At 42.8% G+C, this 21,596-nt stretch overlaps 1 protein-coding gene across 3 annotated transcripts in view; it reads right to left on the reverse strand.

Annotated features, from left to right (window-relative positions):
- Positions 1 to 693: 693 nt before the first annotated feature.
- The window catches only part of LOC139542078 (MORN repeat-containing protein 1-like), an 84,440-nt gene continuing 63,537 nt past the window's right edge, over positions 694 to 21,596 (reverse strand). For all 3 annotated transcript variants that reach the window (XM_071347098.1, XM_071347097.1, XM_071347096.1), the window contains 2 exons: positions 4,771 to 4,841; positions 694 to 1,186 (listed from right to left, as the gene is read on the reverse strand). In XM_071347098.1, the coding sequence (XP_071203199.1) occupies positions 1,044 to 1,186; positions 4,771 to 4,841 (214 nt within the window). In that variant the 3' untranslated portion in view covers positions 694 to 1,043. The remainder of the gene's footprint in view (positions 1,187 to 4,770; positions 4,842 to 21,596) is intronic.

Raw genomic sequence — 21,596 nt, forward strand, 5'->3', positions numbered from 1 at the left:
TTTGTGCCAAAACAATTCTGTGAAAAAACAGTGTAACCAGCTCAAACGCTGACTGTTGTATCAATCGTAACATTCTAAATAAGTGTTCTAATCACACCGGTTTGAGCATACGCTGCAGCGACCACTGTAGAATGAATATCCGTGTGTTCGTATGTGTCAAAGAGTTAAAGGTCTACTTTGGTCAAACCCGCAAAAATAAAGCCTTTAAACTGTATAACTAATCAATGCACCATCATACCAGGTCATTTAATGCTTAAAAACAAACAAAAATATATTTGGCTACAGAAGTGCCCTTTCGTACCAATCTCTACAGCGTCAGTCAAAAAACGAATCCTGTGAAATGACGTCAACACATACTGGGGGAGTTACTGGCTAGCTTAGCTAACGAACTAGCTACGTCGTTTGTGGCGCGCATGACCAGAATGACACAGACAAACCACCAAAGGCACACCCTATTTCTGTTTGAATATTGAGAAAGGGGTGGAGTTGGTCAGTTTTTCGTGCCCAAAGCCGACCTTTAAAATATCAAAAAGGCACTCATTCCCCGGAACGACCCTTTTGGCTTAAGTAACCTTCTGTCATAACAAATGTAACATATCATACTAATTGGCGGGTCAGAGATTTACATTTACTATGTTATGTCTAATTCTTTGAGGCCATGCTGGTCATTGAGTGATTGTCATTCACCAGTCATTTTTATTTCACTCATTTTTATTTGAGGTTAAATGAGGCTGCTTCCAATCATATAGAACCTTATTAGCATAATTTAGGGCATTTCCAGTAAAGTATAAACTCTGCTGCTCTGTATCAATGAGTGAATCTCCCTTCTATCACAACTGTCACTAAAACCATGTCTGGATTCTTCCATACTGAAAACATGACCATGTATAAACAATTTGAAGTAATAAATGCCAAAGTTGATGTTGAACAAACATGTTTATGTCCCATTGAAGAGTTTATTGTGAGGTTCTGAGTGCTGAAGGTCGTGTCATGCTTCTCTTCTAAAGTCTTCTATGAAAGTCTCTGACGTGTTGAGAAGGACGTCACTTACTCTTGGTTTTGTCCGTCTGGCTGTTTTTACTTTTGGTCTTGGCAGGAAACAAGCGCAGCAGGGCAAATGCTGGGGGTAAGGTCTGGCCTTGAAATGGTGGGTTGGTGACATCTTTCACCATAATCACATATTCACCTATGGCAGAGAGAAAAAAGCAATTCAAATGTAAATATTAAGTGACATTGTACTCCCAACTCACAAAGGTTGAGGAAATATGGGTCTAGTCGTCAATGGGTTAACAGGTTGGCTGGTGGCTTCAGACTCAGTGCTCCCTGGGGTCAAAGGGACTTTGTTTGATACAGAAGGTTGGCGTTGGCTGCTGCAGTGATATGACCTTGTCTGAGTTATATTTCAGTTACATTTCCATAATGTTTAACACTATCAACACAATCATTTTGATCTGGATTAAATAGTATTTAGTCCCTGAAGAAAATGATGGAGCTAATGCTAAGTATAGCTGGTTGAGTTCATGCTTTATGTTGGATTCCTGGTACATAGCACCATGAATGAAATCAAACCATGAATGACAGCACATAGGCAATGCAGTACCACAGCGATTGCACAGATAGAAAGGCTGTTCAGAAGCAAATGGTTCGCCACATGTGCAGAAAGATCAAATCTGAGTTCACTTTCTTTCTTCCTTTGTCCTCTGGTAATAGGGCGGCGCACAATTGGCCCAGCGTCGTCCAGGTTTGGCAGGGGTAGGCCGTCATTGTAAATAAGAATTTGTTCTTAACTGACTAGCCTAGTTAAATAAAAAAAATATTAAATGGTCAATCCGCCTTGCGTATATACTCACCAGAAAGAGAGAGGCGGAGAGAGAGAGAGAGAGGCGAAGAAGGGAGGACTATCACAGCTGACAGGGCATATCCCATGACATCACACTGTGTCCTGTAAATCCGCTGGGTTAACATGGCACAAAGACATCAGAGCCCTGGCCCTCTAGGCCGATAGGTTCCTCAGCTGTTGTCCTCTGGCCAACTGCTCGAGTCCACAGAGAGCTCAGCAGCAGTGGCAGCCAGGCGATCGTTTTACCGTGGGGCAGGCATTCTTCCTCCGGGCTATCACTTCATCATGGGTTGCATCCCAAATACCACCCTAGTCCCTATGTAGTGTATTACTTTTGACCAGGGCACTATATAGCCCCCATAGGGCTCTGGTAAAAAAAATTGTGTACTAGTGAAAAGGGTGCAATTTGGGACGTATACCATGCCTCCACACACAGAGGCACAGGTAGTGTTATGGGATGGAGGAATTAGGTCTGTAAGCTTAGGGGGCATAGTATCTATAGCGGGTAGGCTTCCCCGAACATAAGCCCCACTTCCTGAGTTATGGGCCCGCCACACATGTCCCCTGACGTATGAAATATCACTGTCGCGGGCTGAATGACTTGCTGAAGGAGAGGTTTGTGTGTGTTGTGTGTCTTGTGTGTGCGTGTAAGAGGGTATAAAAGGCTACATCTAAAACAGTTCGGAGAATATTCTTAACTTAAAGTGCAAGTCAAATTATTTTGCATTGTATATTTCGTATAGATAAACTATGTACAACTCATATACCATGTATAAGTAACTAGGGGAACATCTACATTTCACTTTTTTTGTTCAAAATTGGTTGAACGTGCAAATGTGTTTACACGCAGACAGTATGCTAGTTAAACATAATGCAGAGTGAGATTTCTCACATTTTGTATTGTTTTTGATCCTCCATCTTAGATAACGTGTCCTTAGGCAAGGCTGGAAATATCATAAAGGAAAAATAAATCTACAAAAAACTGAAAAGAGAGCATCTTTAGTTCCAAAAGCAGGAGGAACGCAAAATTACAGAGCTGCTGCCTGTTCCCTGCTCCTCGCCGCAATGCTCCCAGAGCACTCATTGAAGGGAGAAGACCATGGAAAACATCCACAGAGGTCTACACCACTGGAAATAAAACTCCAGCATGCAGGTTACTTCAGAGGGGAAGGGATATGGGCGGACAGGTGCTCAGTTTCTGCATGGTCGTCACCAGGCACAATCTAATTTCATATCCCCCCATATATTTATATAATGAGTCTTTTTATACACGAAACACGGTGAAAGGAGAGGGTAATGGAATTGCTGTAGGAAGTTCCGCTCTGTTATTATCTGTTAAACACTTGCTTTATACTTTTGTTTCATTTTTGTTTTTTGATTTCCTTTCCGCTTTGTTGCCAGGGGTCTTAAAGAAAGTTTCAATTCTTGAAAATGAGCAAAAGGCTTTACCTTGACCATAGGGCAGATCTGACTCAATCTCACTTGGCAGAAGAGTCATGCCCATAGGGCACGTGCCCACTCACATTTTTCAGATGTTAAAGGGCAATTCCACCACTTTTCAACTTCATTTTCATTATCTCCAGCACAATACCAGTCAAGTCAAGGTCCAAAAGGCTTCTTAACAGCTTCTACCCCCAAGCCATAAGACTCCTGAACAGCTAATCAAAGGGCTACCCAGACCCCTCTTTTACGCTGCTGCTACTCTCTGTTTATTATCTATGCATAGTCACTTTACCTCTACCTACATGTACATATTACCTCAATTACCTCAACTAACCTGTGCCCCCACACATTGACTCTGTACCGGTACCCCCTGTATATTTATTTATTTAACCAGGAAGGGCTCATTGAGATTTGAAATCTCTTTTTCAAGAGCGTCCTGCCAAGATAGGCAGCACCATGTCATTACACAATTACAGACAGACAACATGAAAAACCACAAGTAATCTAGTAAAAACCATTGAATTCACAAGAGTATAACAAAATCATAAAACAGCAACTTAAAAACATTGACAGGTCAGGGAATCAGCCTCAAAATATAGCCTCGCTTGTTATTTTACTGCTGCTGTTGAATTATTTGTTACTTTTATTTTCTATTTTTTTACTTAACACCCATTAATATAACTAATATATAATATAATTCATATAAATTAATAATTCATATAACTAATATTAATATAATTTAACTTTTAAAAGCATTGTTGGTTAAGGGCTTGTAAGTAGGCATTTCACTGTAAGGTCTACCGGCTTGGGGAGCAATAAAATGTCCTCCCTCTTACTTTTGAATCCTACCCTGTGATGTCACAGAGAAGCATTTTTTAAGACCTTTATTCTTATCTTTTTAACCAGATATCATAGAAACACACCATTTTCACATATCTAGACACTGGTATGGAGCTGGACATAATGAATTTGAGGTTAAAAAGTGGTGGAATTACCCTTTAATTACTAAACTTCATTTTCAAGCTCACGTTTTATCATAATTATTTAGAAAAATATCTGTCATCTGTACTTTGTGGAGGGGGCACACTGACTGGACCACGCAAAGAGTACCCCCCATTCTCCCTAGTAAGCGGTTCACTCCAAGGTGCACCACAGAGCAAAAGATATGCTACGGTAGTGGAGGAGAAGAAATAGTTTTGAATGACACACACAACGTTTGATTTTCGCTGCCGGTGATGGGCAGGACTCACAGGAGGTATGTTTGTAAACCAATTTGATCAAGCTATTGATTCCTTCTTGATGAATAAATAAAACAAAAAGGTTGTTGTTGTTTCTTTGTAATACTAGCCACCTAGCAATTTTATGAAGTTGGCTTTAGCTAGCCAGCTAGATACAGTTGAAGTCTCAGACTTCCGGAGCCCCCCCCCCCCCATCCTCACGTACTTCGTGCCCCCTCTAAAATAATGGGTGCAAGACGCCTGTGTCACCTGGCCTCACACTCCTGCTGTCAATGGAGCTTTTCTTTATGTTGCTGGTAAAACAAGACCCCGTGCTTGACCTGCAGAGAGAGAGAGAGAGAGAGAGAGAGAAGAGCTTGATCAATTAATTTAAAGAACATCACGGAATTGGGGCCTACAAATCAATCGATTAAACATGGCACAGAACCCATTCTATCCACTGTTATCCATTGCCACAAAAAAACCATAGTGTACCTTCACAAATATTTCAGCATGGGAAAGATAGAATCAAACCGTACATACTATGTTTCGGGCGCAGTACGGAAGAGCGGAAAGCGATCTTACAGTGTAGTTAGGGTCTTGCTATCTCGACTGCATCCATACATACATGTATATAAACGCTGCATAAGATCAAAAATATATTGAGAGGGCCATAAGAGAGGATTATAGACCTCACCAGCTTGTAGTCCTAAAATCCGGAAATGAGTTACCTCTGTTCGTTCAGCCATTCCTATGGCAAAAATGAATGGGGAAAGAATAGGTTTTTGGGTAAACACTGACAATAAGGTCTGAGGTTAACACACGCTTAGGAGATCTTATAGGTTTTGTTCTATGAAATAATATCCATCAGTTAACATGACCTTTATGAAGCCTTTATGTGCTTTTTTAAGTTACATAAATGTTTGAAATTTTAAGTTTGCTGATGAAGATGATCTCATAGAACAAAACGTATCAGATCTCCTACGCCTACGTTTACCACAGACCTTATTTTCTGAGTTCATCCAAAAACCCAGGTGGCTTTCACTGGGGATGGGGGGGGGGGGGGCATGATCCCCACACATTCTAAAATTTCTTTATCATTGCACAGTGATACAAAAAGCACCTCAGAGTAGTTGGGTAGGCTGTTTGGCGTGCAAAGCTTCTGAAAGGCTGGCTTATAAGACCAGCACGGTGCTGCTGTCTGCAGCTGCTGTCTGTGTACGTGTTGCACCTTTTCTCCAAGTTGTAAAAGCAAACAGAGCAGAAACTGGCTACTCTTTATTTGATTGATGTAGCCGGCAAGGTAACTGCTGTTTGACTTAAAATGTTAAAAAGTATTTATTCCCAGGGCTGAGTATTGTAACTGACATGTACTGTTAGCTAATGTTTCATCCCCTCTCAACTGAAGTTCTGTCTGAAGGGAATGAACTAGCTAGCTAGCTAGCTATTACGGTAGCTACTACAGCCAGTTCAGCTCTGTTAGGCAGCAATATCTAACAGCTGTTGTGTGTATGGAAAAGTTTTGTAGTCATTTAAAAAAAATATATGTTTTTTTAAATGTACCATTAGCTAACTTTAGCTATTATTTTTTGTCTCAATCACACTAGACCTGAATCAAACGATGAAACCAGCAGCCAAACAATTGAAGACTGATTTTCTGACGTTTTTTGACATCCCAATGTGAGTTTTTATTAGAGTCGGTATAGCAATGTAACGTTATTGATCTGTCAGTTTCCCTAGCTATTTCCCTATCTTTTCACAATGACACGGTATAAACAGCTCTACAGGCTACACTGTCATGGTGCACAGTCAGTACACAACACTATACTCATCATGTCTTAGCAGGATCAGATGGTGACAGGTGTCCCAGCAGGGTCATACAGCCAGGGAAGACCAGTCTACGGAACTCAGTTGAAATTTGCTGTATATTATAACAATCAGTGAATGGATACAAAGTTCCACACAATACCCCATAATGAACATATAAATAGGTTTTCAGACATGTTTGCAAATATATAATTTTTTTTTAAACTGAAATATCCCATTTACATAAATATTCAGACCCTTTACTCAGTACTTTGTTAAAACACCTTTGGCAGTGATTACAACCTCGAGTCTGCTTGGTTATGATGCTACAAGCTTGGCAAAACTGTATTTTGGGAGTTTCTCCCATTCTTCTCTGCAGATCCTCTCAAGCTCTGATAGGTTGGATGGGGAGCGTCGCTGCACAGCTATTTTCATGTTCGATCGGCATCAAGTCCGGGCTGGGCCCCTCAAGGACATTCAGAGACCTGCGTTGTCTTGGCTGTGTGCTTAGGGTCGTTGTCCTGTTGGAAGGTGCCCCAGTCTGAGGTCCTGAGCGATCTGGAGCAGGTTTTCATCAAGGATCTATCTTTCCCTCAATCCTGACTATTCTCCCAGTCCCTGCCGCTGAAAAACATCCCCATAGCATGCTGCCACCACCATACTTCACCAGACATGACGCTTGGCATTCAGGCCAAATAGTTTTATCTTGGTTTCCTCAGACCAGAAGATCTTGTTTCTCATGGTCTGAGAGTCCTTTAGGTCCCTTTTGGCAAACTCCAAGCGGGCTGTCATGTACCTTTTACTGTGGCTTCTGTCTGGCCACTCTACCATAAAGACCTGATTGGTGGAGTGCTGTAGAGATGGTTGTTCTTCTAGAAGGTTCTCCCATCTCCACAGAGGAACTCTGGAGCTCTGTCAGAGTGACCATCGAGTTCTTGGTCACCTCCCTGACTGAGGCCCATCTCCCCTGATTGCTCAGTTTGGCCGTGCGGCCAGCTCTAGGTGGTTCTAAACTTCTTCCATTTAAGATGATGAGGCCACTGTGTTCTTGGGGACCTTCAATGCTGCAGAAATGTTTTGGTACCCCAGATCTGTGCCTCAACACAATCCTGTCTTGGCTTGGTTTTTGCTCTGTCATGCACTGTCAACTGTGGGACCTTATATTAGACAGGTGGGTACCTTTCCAAATCATGTCCAATCAATTGAATTTACACAGGTGGACTCCAATCAAGTTGTAGAAACATTTCAAAGATGATTTGGACTCTCATAGCAACGGGTCTGAATATTTATGTAAATAAGGTATTTCTGTTTATTTTTAATACATTTACAAACATTTCTCAAAGAAGGGGTCTGAATACTTTCCGAATGCACTGTAAGTGTAGCTATGACAGCAGTCAAAAAGAGTAAACTATTGTCAGCTCATGCGTACATTGTGTGCGTCTTCACGCAATAACATTAGTTGGATTTCATTTAGCTGTTATCCCTTGTTGACATAAATCTTCATAACTTTCACTTGCTTGACACACGGTGACATACAATTTTTGGGGGTTGTAGTGTGTAATAGTTTCCGGTTTTCTGTCTATTGTGTCCCTGTTGTCTTGTCATTCTTCAGCACTGTTGTGGAATACAACGGCTGTGCAGGTTCCTTATTTTGAGCAGAGGGTGGGAGCTCCCGTCTCACTTTGTGGCTTGTTTTCTTTGCAAGCAACTTGTTCACCAATGACAGTGAAGTGAAGAAATTATCCACGGTGACATTTCTCTCCTTGCCAATGTAAGGCTCCACAAGCCTCATCACCACATTTTACGACACTGCTGCCTGATGTGAACCTTTTCCCAGATATTGAAAGCCGTTCAGCATGGACGATTACGCACGCTCTCAATGTGTAGCCTACTTCAAGTAGGCCAAGAGTAGACTGATAAGACTGCTTGGATTCTGTTGACTGATATAGGGTACATACCATTTTGAGATTATAATTACGCTGAACAAAAATATAAACGCGACATGCAACAATTTTAAAATCTTACTGAGTTACAGTTCATATAAGAAAATCAGTTAATTGAAATAAATTCATGAGGCCCTAATCTGTGGATTTCACTGGAAATACAGATATGCATTTGTTGGTCAAAGATACTGTACCTTATAAAATAAAAGTAGGGGCGTGGATCAGAAAACCAGTCAGTATCTGGCGTGACCACCATTTGCCTCATGCAGCGCGACACATCTCCTTCGCATAGAGTTAATCAGTCTGTTGATTGTGGCTTATGGAATGTTGCCCCACTCCTCTTCAATGGCTGTGCGAAGTTGCTGGATATTGGCGGGAACTGGAACACGCTGTCGTAAAGGTCGATCCAGAGCATCCCAAACATGCTCAACGGGTGACATGTCTGGTGAGTATGCAGGCCATGAAAGAACTGGGACATTTTCAGCTTGCAGGAATGGTAGACTTGCGACATGGGGCCATGATTTATCATGCTGAATCATGAGGTGATGGCGGCAGATGAATGGCACGATACTGGGCCTCAGGATCTCGTCACGGTATCTCTGTGTATTCAAATTGCCATCGATAAAATGCAATTGTGTTAGTTGTCCGAAGCTTATGCCTGTCAATATCATAACCCCCCCGCCACCACAGGGCACTCTGTTCACAACGTTCACATCAGCAAACTGCTCGCCCACACGACACCATACGTCTGCCATCTGCCTGGTACAGTTGAAAGCGGGATTTATCCATGCATGCCAGTGGTCCAGCATGCCATTGGTCATCGAAGGTGAGCATTTGCCCACTGAAGTTGGTAAAGGCGCCAAACTGCAGTCAAGATCCTGGTGAGGACGACGAGCACGCAGATGAGCTTCACTGAGATGGTTTCTGACAGTTTTTGCAGAAATTCTTCAGTTGTGCCAACCCACAGTTTGTCCGGGTGGCTGGTCTCAGATGACCCCACAGGTGAAGAAGCCGGATGTGGAGTACTTGGGCTGGCGTGGGTACACGTGGTCTGCGGTCTGCCATATTCTCTAAAATGATTTTATGCTCGAGAAATTAACATTCAATTCTCCGTCAACCTGGAGTGACAAAACCGCACAACTAGTCTAAATAAGGCCAGTTTTATTGCTTCTTTAATCAGAACAACATTTTCAGCTGTGCTAACATAATTGCAAAAAGGTTTTCTAATGATCAATTATCCTTTTAAAATGATGAACCTGGATTAGCTAACACAATGTGCCATTGGAACACAGGAGTGATGGTTGCTGATAATGGGCCTCTATACGCCTATCTAGATATTCCATAATAATAAATCAGCCGTTTCAAGCTACAATAGTCATTTACAACATTAACAATGTCTACAGTGTATTTCTGATCAATTTGATGCTATTTTAATGGATTTTTGTTTCTTATTTTATTTCAAAAACAAGGACAAGTGACCCCAAACTTTTGAACAGTAGTGTATGTAAAGCATAAAATTAGCTTCCAAACCAGGTTCCATTATTTTCTCGAGCTATGCTTATAATTGAGGGATGGTTGATCCCTTGGTCATGCCGGGACCTACCAAAAAGAGCAAAGGTGGGTATCAAATCATGCCCAGCAATATGATTGGAATCGTTTAGCCACCTCAAAAAATTATTTCATTAACTGATCCCTTGCTATTTTCACAGCTTGTCAGGCAAGACCTCAGAATAAACGTGTGTCATGTGACATAAGTACCCTTACGACACCTCCTCCATTGTTGCCAGAGTCTCCCTCGACTCCTATGAAAAGGATACGCCATCATGAGGCCTCAGATAGTGCTCCGAGTTACTGCCCAGATAGCACAGACGGCTTCATCAACAACGACAGGTAATGTATGTTATGTGAAATCTGAAGAGTTGTATACACGGCTTGACAAAATAGGAGGCTAATTCCCCAGCCAAGCAGATACAATTAGTAGACTCATTTTGGTTGTGAAGTGCATTAGCAAAAAGCTTTGTCCTTTGTCCAGACTGACAGGCTTGATACTGATGTCTCTGATTGGAGAGAGACCTGGAACTCTGCATAAAACATTTTCTAGACACAACTTTTACTTGTATTGTCTTCTGCACTAGGATCAGGGAACTCCTGTTGTATACAGGACACCACACAGGAAGATATGACCAGGACACCACACAGGAAGATATGACCACTCTGACATGTTTGCCAAGGTAACCCCATTACCACCAGACAAAATGCCGACAGGCACAATATCTGTATCGGCTGGAAATGACAATGAACGATGAAATGTGCACATTGTTACATTAGCAGAACACTGATGCTGTGGTATTAGGTAAAGTGTTGTTTATTCTATACATGGACCTCACTACATTTGAAAGGTATCAAAACACTTCATTTAGAATATCTACGTAAATTCAGCAATTGCATTCTCATATTACTCTGAAGGCTACTGACCTATTCAAAGCTTCCTCCAGCATCTCCTCATACATCTGCCTGTAGTTATTGAACTCAACCTGCAGGAGGTTTGTTTGTGGTTATTGAGTGGGGGGGAAACAGCTGCAGGCAAGTTTCTGACAGATGGGTGTGTCTTAGTGGTGGCAAGGACACAGCCAAGAAACACCCACATCAAACCACACCACCAAGCCAACTGAAGTTTGGCTTCTGTCATGGCCACCACCATTTCTTGAGGAGCAAGCCAAAAAATGAAGCCAAGTTCCCCTTTAAGTGTCCCGAATACACCCATGTTACACATGTAACTTATTTTGCCGATTTCAAGATGCATTTAAGGACATTGAGTTGTAATAAGGGGAGGTTACATTCTTTCCATTCCTTTTGGAAATGAAGACTGTTGAGGTTTTGGGCGGATATGCAATACATGCCTTGGAAATCAGGCTGACTGTAGGACACTTTTACGATATGGAAATGACAGAAATGCTGATTTGAACTGACCTATCTCTAGGTAACCCTCTAATAGTGACTTGTGATTTAACATTCTGTTCCTGCCCCCACAGCATCGTTGGGCAAGTACATAACAATCCCAAGGCTGACATCTCCTAAAAAAAAAGTATATTCAGAACCTTTCTTTTGGTATTTAATGCCTCTATCATCAATATCAGCTTAATAGAAAAACAGAACAGTAATATTAAATCAAAGTAAACTTTTGAGAAGTACAGACACACTAAAGTAGCCAACATACATACTATATGTAATGAAATAGACAGGTAAAACTCTTCATTTCAAGAGCTCTACATACATTAACGCCCACTGTCCACATGGGGTTCATCAATATGGTGGACTTCGAGCTATTTCCTTCCAGCAGTGGAAAATCGTGTCAGAAGACAGATCCAAGCTAAGTTATATAACTCACTCAATTCAATAGGAAATAATTAACAGGACTCAAATCCTGTACGTAGTAGGTTACTCAAGGTCCCTCATTTTCAAACAAAGCCTTTTTACTTCGGCTCCAAGCTTACATTTTTTGTATTTTCTGTAACCTGAGATTGACTGAAAGGCTATGCAAGCCTATACTTTGGAGAGGAAGTTATGGGGGAAGTCAAGGCATTGCTGAAGGTTGAAGAAAGAGCCACAGAAACTGAACCAAGATATAGAACACCCCCCCAAAGGTCACCGACTTTTCATACTATAATTCATATTGTCCATAAACAACCGATGTGACATTTTGGAGGGAACTGTCGGTGTGTGCATAATTGTTTTCCCTCATTTAGGTTTTAGCATTGTAAAATTTAAAAAGCTCGGCAAGGATTTAAGGGACTGGGTTCTAATGATGGAATTACATTGGTTAGCAGTAGTCGTGCATGAGAGTGGTCTGGTTTTCCTAGGGAGTACAGCGATTATTATGAAGCCGTCACATAATGGCTTTCCTGTCACAAGGCTGTCCGTTGCCATTCATTTGCTTTTTCCGCAACATTCTCGGAGGCTCCGTCTATGGCATTATGCTGGCGTACCAATGCAAGAGATTTCACTATTGCGGTTGAAAAGCTTTCAAAAGATGAGAACGCTGCGGGACTAAAGGAAGGGAGGGTTCAAACCTGTGGTTTCAGACATGGGGCCTTCAAAATACGCAGTGGTGCCATTCTGAGGAAACTAGCCCTAGACCTACTTCTGTGAATAAGAACATGGAGATGGAGCTGGGGGTGTAAGGAGGGGGGGGAAGAGGCATTGTTAACGCCCACGTCAGCCACCTATGGTTCCTACAGCTGGAGAGCACATTCCAAAGATCTTTACGAAAAAAGACAGAGGGGGAAAAAATTAAGGTTACAAAGGACCCCCGGGAGATACAGTCTCTCTCTCCCCCCCGGCTGTTCCTTTTCAATGAATACACAAGGTGATGGGTATGTCTTTGAGAGTGTGCTTCTCTGTCTGAAACTGCCCCTCGTGGGGGGGGGGAAGAGAGAGGATCCCTTTCCTTTACGTCTTGTCGAGACAGCGGCAGAAGACGAAAGAGACGGAGAAGCGGGAGAGTGAAAGAGCGAGAACCCATGGAGTGCAGAAGTTTATTGTAAACAGGATATGGAGCTGCCTTTTGAGAGGGGGACGTCACTCAAGGGGCGACCAATGATCCCTGTAAATCGCCTTTACTCAATTCACCTGATGCAACAAATCAAAGATGCACACTTCGGGTTCCAAAATCTAGGTTGGATGTAACTTTTCACAGTTCCACCTGCAGGGTTTACCTTTTCTACAGAGTCCAGATTTATATCTGAGAGTTGGGGGAACTTTTCTTCAACACTTCTCCTGCCGTTGCCTAATGGTTTACTGTGTTCTACCCTGGGTATGTCTCAGGCACGCATGCACGTACATACACACGCATGCACGTACCAAACATGCACACTCCATACAAGAGGCTTTTTTTATTCAGAGGGGGTTAGCTAGGTCCCCTTGCAATACTATACAATCCCCCCTCAATATGTTTGGCTATGAGTTTTTTTTCTTCAGCTCCCTCCCTGCATTACGTCACAGAAGAGCTATTCCAGCAGAGCTGAGGGGATTAGGGAGTGAAGACAGTGAAACCCCAGAGTAAACCGAAGCTCCCCCCCAGCGCACATACTTTTAGTTATTATCCCCCACCGCCAATGGGAACAGAGCCTAGCTTTTCAGACCTATTCAGTAGGTGTATAAAAAGCCACTTTTTCTTCTCTGGTATTGTTAATGTACAATGTATTCTCCTGGCTGGTGCATAGAGAGTGGTGGGAGCTGTCTCGCTTGTGCCATTGTGTGTTTTCTTATGATTCAACCTTTGTGTGCAGCCTTTGGAGGAGGAGAATGTGTGTATGTGTGGTTGTGGTGCCCGCTGGTTTACCTCCTGCTACTGTAAATCACGTCAGTGAAAGACTGCACGTAGAGATGGACCAACTGCAGAAGCAATAGGCCCTTCTGAGCCACACAGAAATATGGGGGGAAAAGTATAAAGTAGCAATATTGATGACAGATTAAGTACATAGACTTGTGGTTCTGGTAGTGGACAGAGCATACAGCACAAACATACACTGAGTGTTCAAAACACTTTCCTAATACTGAGTTGCACCCCCTTTTTCCCTCAGACCAGTCTCAACTCTACAAGGTGTCGAAAGCGTTCCACAGGGATGCTGGCCCATGTTGACTCCAATGCTTCCCACAGTTGTGTCAAGTTGGCTGGATGTCCTTTGGGTGGTGGACCATTCTTGATACACACGGGAAACTGTTGAGCGTGAAAAACCCAGCAGCATTGCAGTTCTTGACACACTCAAACCGGTGCACTTGGCACCTACTACCATACACCGTTCAAAGGCACTTAAATATTTTGTCTTGCCCATTCACCCTCTGAATGGCACACATAACAATCCATGTCTCAATTGTCTCAAGACATAAAAATATGTTTTTAACCTGTCTCCTCCCCTTCATCTACACTTATTGAAGTGGATTTAACAAGTGACATCAATAAGGGATCATAGCGTTCACCTGGATTCACCTAGTCAGTCTCTATCATGGAAAGAGCAGGTTTTCCTAATGTTTTGTACACTCAGTGTACAGTGGGGTCTGAAATGATTGACACCCTTGCAAAAATAACTGTATAAAATAAATAATTGAAATAATGAACTGTATTGTACACTCAAAAGCATTGGGAAATTATATTATTTTATATTACTACAATTGCTCAGAGAAAGAGAATTTGTGATAAAGTGATAAAACATAAAAAATATGGAAGGAGTCAAAATGATTTGTAATACCTTCCAATGCCTCACCGTGTGAGGATAACAGCACTGAGCCTTTTTCTAAAATGTTTTATGAGTTAGAGAACAGTGGGAGGGATCTTAGACCCTTCATCCATACAGAACCCTTCCAGCTCCTTGATATCCTTCGTCTGCGCTTATGGACTGCCCTCTTCCATTCAAACCACAGATTTTGAATGGGTTTCAAATCCAGAGAGACTGAGATGGACATAGAACAATTTTGATGTTGTGGCTAATTAACCATTTTTGTGGATTTTGATATGTGCTTGAGGTTATTGTCTTGTTTTAGCCTCCTGGCAGAGGCAACCAGGTTTTTGGGGTAAAATGTCCTGGTACTGGGTAAAGTTCATGATGCCATTGACCTTAAAGTGGAACTGCCTCCTAGAATCAACTTCTTGGTTACAAATGGCCTATGTGCCATCAGTATGAATCAGAAACATTCATTCTAGTGTCAAGATTTACTAGAAAGTGTAAATAGGATAATTTTGGTCATAACGTCAGTCGTGTCCAAAACAAGATGTGGAAGTGAGTGTGTCACGACGGGTATGGATGGATTACGTACATGCCCACTTTTGCCAATTACACTACTGTTCAAAAGTTTGGGGTCACTTAGAAATGTCCTTGTTTTTTAAAGAAAATTTTAAAAAATTGACCATTCAAATAACATCAAATTGATCAGAAACACAGTGTAGACATTGTTAATGTTGTAAATTACTATTGTAGCTGGAAACGGTAGATTTTTTATGGTATATCTACATAGGCGTACAGAGGCCCATTATCAGCAACCATCACTCCTGTGTTCCAATGGCACGTTGTGTTAGCTAATCCAAGTTTATAAGGCATGTAAACAAATTTATACAAAAAACTTAAAAGAAATAAGGTTTTTGTGCATATGGAAAATTTTGAGGATCTTTTATTTCAGCTCATGAAACACGGGAACAAAACTTTACATGTTACGTTTATAGTTTAAAGACATACTTACCAAATGTTTTATTACAGTATGTATCATTAATTTTTGCTCATCTTTATCAAGGATGTCAATCATTTCAGACCCCACTGTACATACAGCACAAACATTTATAGTCAGAGCAAAATGACCCTTGAAAATGACAAGTTGCTGATATACTCCATAATTTCCTACACTTAAAAAATACTAATCCAATACATTGCAACATCTCTTAAAAAAATGTAAAACTTCCAACACCCTTGCTTTAGTTCAAGAAAACAAGTGAAATCTCAGCTGCCAACAACTCTGAACGGTAATACATGCAGCTGTATTCTATGGAATGGAATTTACAATGGGAGTAATTACGAGACAGTGCTGCAGACCGCAGTGAGAGAGGGAATGTAGTATTGGATGGAGCGGCAGCCCAGCTCTCATTGTGTAGTTCATTAAAACAGTGCAGCAGCTGTACTGTAAAACATGAATACTCCCAGTAGTGGAGGCCGGGCGGGCGGTTAGCCTCCCCGTGGTTACACATTATTTATTTAGTGTTGATCATGTCGCCAGTGCCCGGGGCTCCATTACCTGAGTTCCAGACTACACTCTGATTGTTATTGTTTGCTTTAGTTCTCTTGTTAAAGTCAGAGTTTTTTCAAGAATATTTTGGGGAAAACGGTTGGTGATGTCACCATATCGTTAAGGGTGACATTTTTCTCTCGCAATGGTACACACGCTGTGTGTGCGTGAACGTTTTCAATATACAGAATGAGTCAAATCTATCCAATGTAACCTAGAGGGGTTGGGTTTAATGCACATTTCGGTTGAATGCATTCAGTTGTGCAACTGACTAGGTATCCCCCTTTCCCTTTATGCTGTAACTTTTCCTCTCTGCAAGGATCCATGAGGATCTTGCTCTTTCCCAACAATGCAGTAGTACTAGAAAACATTTAGAAACAAGTCAAGTGGAACAAAAACACAAGAAATAGAAATGAGAACACAGGAAAGTAAGTAAGCTATATGCAGGGTCAGTGCCAATAACATATTTGCAGGGATACTGGAGTGGTAGGGTAAGGTAACTAGGTATGCGTGTGTATAGAGTCAGTATGAATGTGTGTGTGTGAGTGAGTGAGTGAGTGTGTAGAATGTGCATGGAGTGAGTGTGTGAGTGTGCATAGAGACAGTGCAAAAATAAAATAGAAGGGTCAATGCAGATAGTCCATGTCGCCAATTTACACAAACATGTTATTCAATCATTTCATCCAAACTGCTCTTCGTAGCCAGGCACTAAAGTAGAACTTGGTTCTATTTTTGATGCTTGACGCGCTGCAAGTCCTGCCTCTCCCATCTCCTCATTGGTTTATAGAAGCATATGTGACTCACCACCTGGATTCGGTCTTATGTAGCAAAATTTGAAATTGTGTTCTTTACATTGCAGAAAAGTAGAGACTCAGAGCTACAAAATTGTATATCATACACTGCATTTTTGAGGAACAATGGGAAAGCAATTCTGCTTTGAAAGTTGATAAACTTGTAAAGTCACTTGAGAAAATGGCCTTTGAATGTTTTGTTATCTACTGAAGAGCTATTCTTTGTCTACACCCATTCACCATCGTTCACACCCTCTTAAGCTTTAGCCTCACCCATCTTGTTTCGCCCTTGGAGTGTTAAGAGCGCACACCAGACGCTCTGGCCAATGATTTGTTTACCTCTGGATAACACGAAAATAGCCAAACCAGCTCTGCTGGCAACAATTTCATTACACTTTTTTGCAGACGTTTACTGACACCTGTAGCTAGTTAGCTAGGTAAACAATGAACCTAGCTAGGTAAACAACGTCACGTAACGTTAGCAAACGAGCCAGCCAGCTAATGTTAGCTAAAACAACAATGAACATAGTGCCAAATCATGTCGTTACTACCCTGCATGAAGCTGCTGGGAGCCAACCAACCAGGTTCAATGTTTGCTAGCTAACATTAAGCTCTAACTAGCAAAGCAAACGGTTCTGGGATATGAATAATAATGTCATACACATAACGTTAGCTAGGGAGCCAGCCAGCTAATGTTAGCTAGCTAGCACTTTAGCTTGAAATGAAACCACTTTCTGTCAAAATTAGAAACGTGTAATATACCCACGTGGGTGATTGAAAGATGAACTGTGGTCCACACTCCAGTCCAGATTGTGGTGGTAATGCAATGGCGCACGTGGACGCTCGCACACGCGTCTAGTCAGCATGTTATGGCTTGGGGATAGAAACTGTTCAGCAGCCTGTTGGTGTCAGACTTGATGCGCCGGTACCGCTTGCCGCGCGGAAGCAAAGAGAACAGTCTATGGCTTGGGTGGCTGGAGTCTAACAATTCTCTGGGCCTTCCTTTCACGTTGCCTGATATATGTCCTGGATAGAAGGGAGATTTGCCCCAGTGATGTACTGGGCTGTCCACACCCCCCACAATCAGCTCCTTGGTCTTACTGACATTGAGGGAGAGTATGTTGTCCTGGCACCACACTGCCAGGTCACTGACGACCTCCCTCCTCCCTCCCTCCCAATTGAGATTGCATCGTCTATGGATCTGTTGGTGCGGTATGCAAATTTGAGTGGGTCTAGATTGTCTGGGATGATGGAGTGCCATAACCAGCCTTTCAAAGCATTTCATGATTACAAATGTGAGTGCTAGATGGAAAAGCCCAAGATAGCACCGACAGAGATGGTCGCCTCGCTTCGAGTTCTGATGAAATTATTTTATGTATTTTTCCTTACATTGTTACCCCAGGAAACCTTAAGTGTTATTACATACAGCCGGGAAGAACTATTGGATATAAGAGCAACGTCAACTTACCAACATTACGACCAGGAATAAGACCTTCCCGAAGCTGATCCTCTGTTCGGACCACCACCCAGGACAATGGATCTAATTCCAATAGTCGACCCAAAACAACGGCGCCGCAGAAGGGGCAGATGCGGCGGCCACTTGGTCAGGCTCCATAGACGTGCACATCGCCCACCGCTCCCGAGTATACTACTAGCCAATGTCCAGTCTCTTGACAACAAGGTAGACAAAATTCGAGCAAGGGTTGCCTTCCAGAGAGACATCAGAGATTGTAACATTCTTTGTTTCACGGAAACATGGCTCTCTCGGGATATGTTGTCAGAATCGGTTCAGCCACCGGGCTTCTCCATGCATCGCGCCGACAGAGATAAACACCTCTCTGGGAAGAGGAAGCGCGGCGTATGCTTCATGAATAATGACTCATGGTATAATCATAACAACATACAGGAACTCAAGTCCTTCTGCTCACCCCACCTAGATTACAATCAAACCATTTTACCTACCAAGAGAATTCTCGTCTGTTATAGTCACAGCTGTGTACATTCCTCCTCAAGCAGACACCAAGACGGCCAATCAAGGAACTTCACTGGAAACCATACATCCTGAGGCTGCATTTATTGTAGCTGGGGATTTTAACAAAGAACATTTGAGAAGAAGGCTACCTAAATTCTACCAGCATATTGATTGTGCTACGCACATGGGCAATACCCTCGACCACTGCTACTCTAACTTCCACAATGGATACAAAACCCTCCCCCACCCTCCCTTCGGCAAATCCAACCACAACGCCATCTTGCTCCTACCGTCTTTACAGGCAGAAACTCAAACAGGATGTATCAGTGACGAGAACCATTCAACGCTGGTCCGACCAATCGGAAGCCAAGCTTCAAGATTGTTTTGAACACACGGACTGGGAAATGTTCCGGGAAGCATCAAGAGAACAACATAGACCTATATGCTGACTCGGTGAGTGTGTTTATAAAGAAGTGCATTGGAGATGTTGTACCCACTGTGACTATTAGAACTTACCCTAACCAGAAACCATGGATGTATGGCGGGGACTACAGGAAATCAGGGACCACAAAAAGAAAACCAGCTATGTCCCGGACACTGACTTCACGCTTCCAGACAAACTAAACACCTTCTTTGCCCACTTTGAGGATAATAAAGTGCCACCGTTGCGGCCCGCTAACAAACTGCACACCCCCCTCTTCTCCGTGGCTGATGTGAGTAAAACATTTAAACGTGTCAACCCTCGCAAGGCTGCTGGCCCAGACGGCATCCCTAGCCGCGTCCTCAGACAATGCGCAAACCAGCTAGCTGGTGTGTTTACGGACATATTCAATCACTCCCTATCACAGTCTGTTGTCCCCACATGCTTCAAGATGGCTACCATTGTTGCTGTACCCAAGAAGGCAAAGATAACTGAACTAAATGACTACCGCCCCGTAGCACTCACTTCTGTCATCATGAAGTGCTTTGAGAAACTAGTCAAGGATCATATCACCTCCACCTTACCGGCCACCCTAGACCCCCATCAGTTTGCATACCGCCCCAACAGGTCCGCAGACGACGCAATTGCCATCACACTGTACACTGCCCTATCCCATCTGGACAAAAGGAATACCTATGGGTCCGGGACTTTCTGACGGGCCACCCCCCAGGTGGTGAAGGTAGGAAACAACATCACTTCGCTGACCCTCAACACTGGGGCCCCACAAGGGTGCGTTCTCAGCCCCCTGCTGTACTCCCTGTTCCCCCACGACTGCATGGCCATGCACGCCTCCAACTCAATCATCATGTTTGCAGACGACAACAGTAGTGGACTTGATTACCAACAACGACGAGACAGCCTACAGGGAGGAAGTGAGGGCACTCAGAGTATGGTGTCAGGAAAACAACCACTCACTCAACGTCAACAAAACAAAGGAGATGATCGTGGACTTCAGGAAACAGCAGAGGGAGCACCCCCCTATCCACATCGAAGGGACAGCAGTGGAGAAGGTAGTTCCTCGGCGTACAACACATACAAACTGAAATGGTCCACCCACACAGACAGTGCGGCGAAGAAGGTGCAACAGCGCCTCTTCAACCTTAGGAGGCTGAAGAAATTTGTCTCGTCATCCAAAACCCTGACAAACCTTTACAGATGCACAATCGAGACCATCCTGTCGAGCTGTATCACAGCCTGGTACGGCAACTGCACCGCCCTCAACCGCAAGGCTCTCCAGAGGGTGGTCCGGTCTGCACAACGCATCACCGGGGCAAACTACCTACCCTCCATGATACTGAAGGGATTAAACCAAGGCCTTATACCTTTTAAAGGGTTAATAAAGTGTGTTATGATAAACTGTTATGTCCCCTCTCAGGAGACCTCTGTGTGTGTGTGTTAACACCTGTTTTGAGTGTTGTGCCCTTCAGACACCATCAGAAGGCGGAAACTGCCTACGCTCAGACTCCTCCTGTCTGGGCCCCACCGTGGCTATCTGAGGTTCTGAGAATACGACTGGTTTTCTGAGAACACAAGGCTGCCGCAGGCCTGATGAAAACTGCCACCTGTCGGAGTATGCTTAGACTTGTTCACCTTGTTATGACACTATACTTGTGATGAAAGGTCAATAAGATGGTTGCTGCTGTCAGGGGGAGTTTAGATTTATTAAAATGTTGTTTCCAGGGAAAGTCACGCAAGGGGGACTGGGGAGGCTATAAGAGTTACAGGATGTCTTAGACACTTTGCAGAACCTGGGGAGAGCTATCATATACTGTACTCTGTACCAAATTCTGCCTACAATTGTATTACTAAAGGATACATTTAATACTTAAACAAAGAGTCTGTGTTTCCTTTCCATTACTAATATATGTTTCATAATTATATAGACCTGATTATCTGTTGAAGAAATTGACCAACACCTACAGCACCCGATTACACAGGAAGGCCAAAAAGATCATCAAGGACATCAACTACCCAAGCCACTGCTGGGATCGAGAGACTGAAAAACAGCTTCTATCTCAAGGCCATCAGACTGCTAAACAGCAATCACTAACTCAGAGAGGCTGCTGCCTACATTGAAACCCAATCACTGGCCACTTGAATAAATGGACCACTAGTCACTTTATACAATGCCACTCTAAACAATGCCACTTTAATAATGTTTACATATCTTACATCACTTGTACGTATATACTGTATTTTATACCATCTATTGCACCTTGCCTATGCCGCTCGGCCATTAGCACTTGTAAATGATGCCCAGTGTGTGCAGTCTAAGGCAAGAAACAGCATATGCATTTTTTTGCGAGTTTTTCAAATCATAGAAAAATGCACCA

This window comes from Salvelinus alpinus, chromosome 17, assembly GCF_045679555.1.
Source record: "Salvelinus alpinus chromosome 17, SLU_Salpinus.1, whole genome shotgun sequence".
NCBI classification, from domain to species: domain Eukaryota; kingdom Metazoa; phylum Chordata; class Actinopteri; order Salmoniformes; family Salmonidae; genus Salvelinus; species Salvelinus alpinus.